Below are 9,548 nucleotides of genomic sequence, written 5' to 3'. Positions count from 1 at the left end.
ACAGTCACAAAAGTTCTGAATCCCCTCGCACTTTCACGTAACTATGATAGAAATAACGATAACGATGTTTTATCAATTCAATTTAATTCGTTAAAATCTTGAAAGAAACTTCAACAGATAATAGGGTTCACTGTATTGTCTGAACGAGTATTGCATTTTTATGTAAAACAACTATTTTGTCGAATAAAACCTCTACTGTCAAGTCAAATAACTGCAACGGATATATTTTTTGCTGGGTCTGGGTCTTGAGTCGCACTAACATAATTTAGGTCTTTTCCAGCTTTTGATGGTACAGGACGACCCCACGTGTCCATCCAAGCATTGTTTCATGCATGGACGGGCATCTGGATAGAACCACCGGCCTTCCGTAAGACAGCTGAATAGCTTTCTCGCATGAAGAATTCTACTCTCCAAGCGTGGTTTCGAACCAACACCGGCGAAGGACAAGTGATTCAAAATCAGCGACTTTAAGCACTCCGCCATAGAGGCCATCACCACACAGGCCACTGATTCTGTTATTTCTGTACATATTGGGTTGTCAAACCTATGCGCACATCCGGCTTTAAATGTATTCTATGGGATTTCCCATGTATATTATTCTACTGACCAAACTTTTCGTTTTCAATATATATAACTGTATGTATGTAAATATACACGGAGCATAGTATACACAAAATCCATTAAGGGAAAGATTTTAATGAAATGTAAATAAGGCATATACGCTTTCAGCAGCATCTAAATGGGTGTAGCGGCGGGGGCGGGGGGAAGGATGAGCTATATCCAAAGGAACCAGTTAAAATTACGTGTTAAAATTCTTTGCCTCAGATACATAAGAAATATCACATTTGAGTTTATACCATTTATTGAAGTTTCTTTCTCTTATATAACATACACACGAAACATATTCATAGTAAAAAAATACAGAAAATAGCCAGTCTATGAAATAGTGGTTGACTTTCTACCAATCGCGATAGAAAACAAAAAAATGCACGAACTTAGATTTTAGTGTTGATTTGTTTTCCATGAAAACGACTCAAATTGGATTTCAGTATTCACAATTACATACAATCCAGAAAAAGATAGCATAGCAGTGATACTCTGGCTGTATTGAAATCTGCATTTCGTCTGCGCCTGAAATAGTTTGCTTATTGTCCCATTCCATATATGGTATTAAATGCACTGTGGAGATGTAATGCAGCATAATTTCAGAATATACGGTGCCATCCGTAAAATACCAGTAAATAATTTCGAACATAAGAAAACGAAGTAATTAAAAACACTCAAGAGTAATGTTTAACATTTTCCATGCATAGATTTGTAGTAAGTCACTAAGCCAAAAGTAGGTATACAAACGCTAAGTATGCATCCATAATAGCAAAGCCACACAAATAACGACTGTAGTCGCAAAATAATATTTCTTTGTTTTATTCTTGCTGCATAGAGAATGCGTCACCTTAACTTCGTCGCAATTCATTGCTTGAATCGCATGTCAGGTATGCTTGACATGTTTGTATCACTTTCATCATGAAGCAATTGCATTAAGGAATTCGCGTATAACTTAGATCACACACTGCACCTACGATAAGAAGTTTCCTATTTGAGCTGATGTTACAGTGAATTTGTTTAACAGAAATATATATATTGCTTTGCATCAGGCAGGATCGCTTTTGTCTGGATCATATAGATTGAAGACAATGGAAAAAGGTCCAGAAAGTAAGGTAAAGCTCCTTCAAGTTTGCTAATTTAATAGAAAATGCCAGGTATTTAGTCTGCTTTGCTTTATAACAGGATTGGCGGTGTAAGGATACAACGTTTCAATTGGGTATCAGGTTTGACAAAAGCAACTTTTAATTGAAAAATCTTCCAAAGGTCTTTTTGCTAACTATGTTTAGAATATTGAAATGTTTTTGAATGTTGGAATGGAAAGTTTTGAATATTTTTGGAAAAACATTTAATTTATTATTTTTTTGTTGGGTTTAACGTCGCACCGACACACCGGCATATAGGTCATATGGTGCCTTTCCAGAGTTGATAGCGGAGGAAGACCCCAGGTGCTCCTCCGTACATTATTTTATCACGAGCGGGCACCTGGATAGAACCACCGACCCTCCGTAAGCCAGCTGGATGGATTCCTTACAACTGGCTCTGAACAATTTAATAACCAGAGTAAGGCTCAAACCCACATCGATGAGGGGCAAGTGATTTGAAGTCAGTAACCTTAACCACTTGGCAACGGAGGCCCCCTGAAAAACGTTTAAATGTTGACATGTTTGATACATTCTGCAAACAATATGTACATGCCCTATAAGGGAAATATGAAATGTTCTTGATTTGATACATATCACATTTTCTCCTATGCCCTTTTAGTATGTAAGCAGGCAGGGTTATCCACACCGGTTTGTTCATTTATTTTTACATCATCAAAACTTATAGAAGTTAGGTCTATCTTGTAACTATCTAGTATTTCCGACTTAGTGTCTGTGGCACTAGGCCCAAAAACAGACAATAAGATAGGTACCCAAAGAATGATAAAGATGACACAAATGCCAGTTGTGAGAATAGCAAGCCTAAAAACAGTCACGAAAACGTAGGACCTTACCACAAACAACACCAGAAGTCCTAAAACCTGTCCAAACATAGCATGGAATAAAGATTGTGATGTCGTGCCTAAAATCACATTTACACGTGCCGCTTTGTTTATTCCAGTTGCTTGAAAGTATGAATAAAATGTGTGAACGACAACTTCCACAAAGAAACATCCCGCCATCATATAGATGATTGCAGAGACTTGAGTCAAATAAATTCCTAAGAAGCGAGATACACCAAAGAGACAGGTAACCATCGAAAGATATACTAGTGGTATGAGAATAAGAGAGGACAAATTTGGTTTCAGAAGAAACAGTAGACATATCACTAGCCCTATTTGTGTTCCAGTGAATATGAAATACTCCCAAAGCGGTTGCTTCCATGCGTCAGTTAAGATAAAATCTGGTGAATGTACAGAAACATACTTATCATCTGTCTTAAAAGGCAGGACATGTTCGTCAATGTCATTATATTTGTCTTCTAAATAGTCACTCATTTCATCAGCTAAATCGAAGAGCTCTTTCTTCAATGAAATCATGGACATGGTTGATGTATATTTCGTGTTTATGTAACATCTTGATGCAAGAATGCTTGAATCATTTTGATCAAAACGTATATCACGAGAAAAGACATTATTTTCTGGAATAAATTTGTTTTTGACCGATAAACTCAAAGCTAACTCTGATGTGTAATTTACATACGAACTATTTTCATACAAATCGTTCCAGGATAGTAGAAGTTGGTTATTCAAGAATGATTTTGATTTTAACTTTTTTTCAAAGTCTAATATTGTTACCAAGTCATTTGCATATCCGCTAGGATGAATGGTCACAAACTGTATAGTAAACGTTTCGTTATAAAAACTTACATGTTTTTCATTCCAGCTATGGAAATAAGAAGTTGAAAGAACTTCGTTTGTCTGTAATACATCCACCTTGTAGTTAAGAATACCCCATACAGAAAATGCAGTTAATAACATATAGGAAAACAAAGAAATGCATTTAGATGTAGTGGTCAATAGAAAGCGTAGCATGGCTTTCCTTGAAATCTTTTCAATTGAACTTTCAGTATCAGTCCTTTTTTCAGGCCGGCTACCACTACAGCAACAGATGATACAACAGCTGCGTCCTTCAAGTTCTTCTCTGGGTCTCAACTTCGTACAGATACAGCAGTGACGACCGGCGTCGATACGTTGCTCGTGTATAGCCAGACAGGCAGTGTAAAATACAAAATGGTTGACGTAGTTGAATACCATAGTTGCCACTAAAATTCCAAACAAAAAATGAGATGTTCTTCGTATTTAGAGTGAGGTGAGAGTAACGGTATTCATATTTATTCAATCAACAATAATCATTAACTACAATTTTGTAAAACTGCATAAATTAAATGACACCTTGTAAACGCAATGTGAAAACCATTGTACTGGATAATAAAAACAAATAGTTTGATTACTTTTATGAATGACCTCTTACCTACGTAAATGCCTACGAGCTCAATAGCGTAATACTTTGAGAAAATTGCCACTGTGAATGGAACAACATAGCACATCATGGTCGTAGTTACCGGAAGAGCGGACATTTTTACCGCATATTCCACACGCAGTTTGGAATCAGGTATATCATTTGCATCAGACAGGTGCGATAGAGTTATCATTGTATTGATAATTTGATGGCCTGAAATTTATAAATGGATTCCAGAAGTTGTTTATCTTTAGAAGTATTCAAACACATGACAAAATATTCATTGACACCTAGTTATGCAAAATGTGTATAGCCCTATCATAAATGGAGACTTTACATATAAACTGAACAAACGTGATTTAAATGTAATTGCAAAACATTTGATCTATTTAGAGGTTTCGAAATTTTTATAACAATTTTAATTATTCTAGTTTAAAAAGCAAGTATTAGAAACGGATATGAAAACACATACCTACTATAAACAGTGGCGCAACACCTATTACATTTGTGAATTCGACCTCACACGCCATAAGCAGCCCCCATGCACCTAGCACACTGGTTGGTGTAACGATGATTCCCATTCTCCCGATGTTGACCCTCTTGGCAAGAATATTTCCGCCAGACATAACAAACCCCATGTAAAAGAAATAAATAGTAAATACGAATGAAAAGTAAGGAATATCGGTATAAGTATCGTTACCGAGCTCTTCCAGAAATGACTTTGAGTGTGAGAATGTAAAAGAAAGATCTTTGCTTTCCTGAAGCTCAAATATTTGTTTCATGTGAGTTATGAAACGATCCATCCAATGTTTGGAATGCTTTTCGTATAGTATGGTATCTTGGCGGAGGTTAAACCTGACTTTAAGATACATGGCACTTATAAGAGTATCATTTTCAATTATGTAATCTGCAAGTTGAAATAAAGGATTTTCAAAAATCGTTTTGTTTTCAGATTGAAAGGTGTTCAGTGGTAACATTCCATCTTTACATTCGCGTAATTGCTCAATGATTTCTTCTCCAGTAGTTACACATTTGTCATCCCTACGAGCGCAGAGGTGTGAATAATCGACTGCTGTATCATTAACATAGTGTAAGGTGATATTTTTGATACCTTGCATTAAAGAATAAATCTCTCCATACAAGGAGTCATTAATAAGACTTTGTTTGTTCTTTCTCCAAATAATGAATTCCGTATACAGCGGTTGCTTTACCGCCTGGTGTGTGTAAAAGTCTGTCCCGCTGTAATCCGGAAACAGGTTGAGGATAAATTGTTCAGTTTCCCCCGTTTTCGTTTCTCTCGGCATATAGACTTCTTCTATATCGTTATTGAGGAGGCTCTTTCTGGGTAGGTTTAGCATGCCCAGTCCAAGTAAACCGTTGAGTAGGAAACCGACAATGCAGACTTTCCAACAATGGGAGGCGATATGGAGTGCCAATGATCCAAATACGACTTTCATCTTTTCCGTATAATACATTTCTCGTTGCCTTTATGTAACTGGGTGTTGATATTTAACTGGCACCTTTCTACATAAGATTTAAATAAAAAAAGCAAAGTATTATTTTTTTCATTGTCAACCTTATTTTACTTTAAACAAAACAACATGTATTGCTTAAATTGCATATTTTCCAATTACAATACTGTAAAATCATTAAAATTCGTGGGCATGAAATTTCGTGTTTTTGGTCAAAACGGCAATTTCGTGGGGATATGAATTCGTGGATTTCAACTTTTGAATATAAAATGAAAGGGAGTTTTACTTGTTCGTTGGGATTAAATTTCGTGGATTGAGTCAACCGCGAAATCCACGAAAATTAGTCCCCCACGAATATTAATGATTTCACAGTAAGTTGTCTTTAAGAACAGAATCAGACGTTTTTAATCAATTAAATCAATTATTATTCAAGTTGCTTTGTGATAGAATAAAGGGGAACTTATAAACTCGTGAATCAAATGCGTAACTAGGACGATATAAAGTGTAAACTATGAAAACGAATAAACACTCACCAAGAACAAGCAGTCATGTCATCATACCACCATTTGATGTCTATAAATGCAGTTTAGAAATCATACATCCTGTTTCTCGTACACAACTTTTATCTATTGCTTTATCTATTGCTTCACAGATCCTTATTTCGGGGATGAAAGAAATGATATCTGGTCATTTCTTTTTTACGAACCCTTACCAAGAAGATAACAGTTAAATGGAAGAACCTGATTTAAATCAGGAAGTTCATAATCAGAAATGCTTTGATCGTGAGTTGTTGTATCACCCAATAAACTCTCCACGAATAGGCAGTCATGTGATCATGCCGCCACTTAATGGCTGTAAATGCTGTTAAGAACACAATTTCAAAGTACTCCTTATTCGGAAATGAGTTGAGATGAATATCAATATCTTAGAAAAAAATATATGGTAAGATATACGGTTATTTATATAATACGAAGCCTCCTTCAACTTCATACATTCAGGATAATTTAAATCACAATCTGACTAAAGTACTTGATCTTCTAAACGAAGATCTGAGAACGACCCATTCACATTCGTCTTCTGTATATTTTGGATTTCCAGTATTGCTATTTTTATTTTATCCAATCAGACGACTTGTTCGAATGTCAAAGAGTAAGAAAAATGTGCAGTCATTCCAGGGCTCGAACCCGGGACCCCTCGCTTTCAAAGCAAGTGGCCTACCGACTGAGCTAACCGGCTATCTGATACAATATGACATAAAAATTGTAAATATCAAAAGTCAAGGCTACAGGTAGATTTGCAGGATGTTGTAAGTTAGGCTCTGATTGGCTAGCGAAAGGGTCGTCAGAACGAGGCAATGAATAGGTCGTTCTCAGATCCTATGCGTAGCGTAATAGGATATGTACTTTAGTCAGATTGATTTAAATCAGGAAGTCTTGTTCAGAAATGTTTTCATCGTGAGTTGTTTTCGCGCCAAATACAGCTATAAGTCTTCTGTGTAATACTTTCTCTTTCAGTTATTAATCATCCCAAACATGCAAAAACGCGTGACGCTTATTGGCTGAAAAAACAACAACAATAAAACAACAACAACAACAACAACGTTTTAGTTTGATGATGTGTTCGGGGATCTTTCAGGTGCGTGTTTCTATTGTCAAGGATATATCAGCCATTCTGTGAAGGACACTGCCATTACAATATGTTATAAATCAACCGTCCGTCACGATTTTGAGACACTAAGCGGTAAGTATAAAATATGTTTTCCCAATTAATGCAGGCGATACTACAATGTAGTGATTTTAATTTCTGGCTTATTTATTTAATGTAATTAAGTAGTTTGTACTGTGATATTTGCAGTTCTATGAATATAGAATATTCCCGAGTCCATTTAGTTAGTTGGCTACCTCTGCTAGTGGGGATGCTCTTGGCGGTCGAGATTTCAGGAAGGATTTGGATAAGGCTGAAGAAGCAGATTATAAATCTCTAAACTATTTCTATCTCCATAAAATAATTAGAAAATGGATATGTTTTTTCCGGTAACTGGCACTCTTAAACATTTCTTGAACACATTTTAGCTTCTCACAAAGCCATTTGCATGTCAGTAAGTAGTAGCTTTTAAAAGAAATGTATGGTGTTTAACGTACTGCATTATATTACAGAGCAACATTTTTAGAACGAAGAAAGACTAAAATTTGCCTGTTGTACAGTGACTGTTGCTCTGGATTTGGTTCTTTTACTAAGCATTTCATTTACTAGGAGAGAAATAGCTGCTTCTGTAGAGGTGAATGTACTGTTTAGTTTGAGATTGCTAAATGATTTGTACTTATTTTGTCCTGTCACGCTTTTATGAGAGTACATTCTATGATTATACGACCACTGTAATATAAAGCAGCTATACCATCCCTAAAGCTACTTCGAAAACACTGCCGTGAAATTCAATGATATTAATAGGGAATCGATCCCTCTACGGTAACATGCGATATACCGAATGAGATATATACTATCGAATTAAAAAAAAATGTGTACTTCCGGCACGTGCACAGAGCGTCTGACTTCGGATTTTTTGAGCACAGTTCATATAAATAAATATACCTCTCCAGAGGGTGCGCCTATCCAAGAGGCGGAAATTACCTGTAATACAATACAATATGGGCAGTGTTGTTTTCATTCCAAAATCTACCTTTAAATTGATAGGGAATCAATCCTACACGTAGCGATGAAAATCGGGATCGATCCCTCTACGGTAACATGCGAAATACCGAATGAGATATTTGCTATCGAATTAAAAAGCAAATGATATGGGATGAGTTGAAATCGGATCGATTCCCGATTGAGGCAGTGCCTTACTTCATATTATTACATTATTTATAATGGTTACTTATAACTTCAATAGTTATGGCACTTGTTCTCTTAAAACGTTCAATAGGTTTATAACAATATATTCATCTGCTACGATAACCGCTTACTTAAGCGGCGTACGTATCCTATTCGAAATTCCGTGAAATTGCGTCATAGAGGTTCGTATTCCAGGAAAAACAAATGTTTGTACAAGCTATTGTTCGTTCCAGTGATAAATAATAACCTACTTGCTATATCACTTGAAGTAACACCTACTTAAGATTGGACTTTTCACCCTATCCTCAAAGTCTTGTTTCCGTTTGCTGTTTTTTTTCACTTGAAAATGTCAAGCGTTACGTATTTACTGCATGTACATTGTGGACTAGAGTATCGTGAATATCTCTCGAAGTAAAGCCTAACTATAACGAAAACCTTTAAAAGGGACGAACCTAATCCCACTTTTATCAGACTTAAACTTATTATTTGCATGAACTTCGTAAACATTGTATTGTGTACGATATCAAAACTATGGAAAAAATCAGTTTATGTTCTTCAGTCCTGTAAGTTCGTTGATTTATCAAGTTTTATCTGCAATGTCATATTTTCTAATTTTGCACAATACAGCTGCCACGTTTGTTGAAAAAGCAACGAGTGGAAAAGTAACAATGTACGCACATGAAGATGCAGGGTGGTTACACATATATGAGCCGTGCCATGAGAAAACCAACATAGTGGGTATGCGACCAGCATGGATCCAGACCAGCCTGCGCATCCGCGCAGTCTGGTCAGGCTCCATTCTGTTCGCTTTTAAAGCCTATTGGAATTGGAGAAACTATTAGCGAACAGCATGGATCCTGACCAGACTGCGCGGATGCGCAGGCTGGTCTGGATCCATGCTGGTCGCATACCCACTATGTTGGTTTTCCCATGGCGCGGCTCATATCTTGTTTCACAAAATTTGGTTTTCATTTCACCACAGTCTTTACAAAATATTCATATATTCCAGTATTACCGACTATTGTTGCTGATAGATTTACATTTTTTTTTTAAAATATAGATTTTAGTGATTCTAGACTTAATTGAAATAACACGGATTTAGTAAAAAAAATATGTGACATATGCTACATAAAAATGCATAAAAACCGTTCGTCCTCTTTTGCAGCCACATTAATTTTGTTTTTAAAAAGATAGTTGT

At 36.1% G+C, this 9,548-nt stretch overlaps 2 protein-coding genes across 4 annotated transcripts in view; one reads left to right on the top strand and one right to left on the bottom strand.

The window, feature by feature from the left end:
- Window positions 1–844: 844 nt before the first annotated feature.
- LOC123557819 (patched domain-containing protein 3-like) lies at window positions 845–6,394 on the bottom strand. The gene is made up of 4 exons (XM_045349522.2): window positions 6,052–6,394; window positions 4,519–5,570; window positions 4,059–4,259; window positions 845–3,849 (listed from the first exon to the last, which is right to left on the bottom strand). The coding sequence occupies exons 2-4, from the start codon at window positions 5,519–5,521 to the stop codon at window positions 2,354–2,356; spliced, it is 2,700 nt and encodes an 899-aa protein (XP_045205457.2). The 5' UTR covers window positions 5,522–5,570; window positions 6,052–6,394; the 3' UTR covers window positions 845–2,353.
- Window positions 6,395–7,067: 673 nt separating this feature from the next.
- Window positions 7,068–9,548, top strand: part of LOC123558598 (uncharacterized) — a 56,700-nt gene continuing 54,219 nt past the window's right edge. For 2 of the 3 annotated variants that reach the window (XR_008371099.1, XM_053544158.1), the window contains exon 1: window positions 7,068–7,258. The gene's annotated coding sequence lies outside the window, so the exon portion shown is untranslated. The remainder of the gene's footprint in view (window positions 7,259–9,548) is intronic. The other variant, XM_053544157.1, reaches the window with a different exon arrangement.

This window comes from Mercenaria mercenaria, chromosome 5 (assembly GCF_021730395.1).
Source record: "Mercenaria mercenaria strain notata chromosome 5, MADL_Memer_1, whole genome shotgun sequence".
Taxonomy (NCBI): domain Eukaryota; kingdom Metazoa; phylum Mollusca; class Bivalvia; order Venerida; family Veneridae; genus Mercenaria; species Mercenaria mercenaria.
This window is presented reverse-complemented; position numbering and strand designations above follow the sequence as displayed.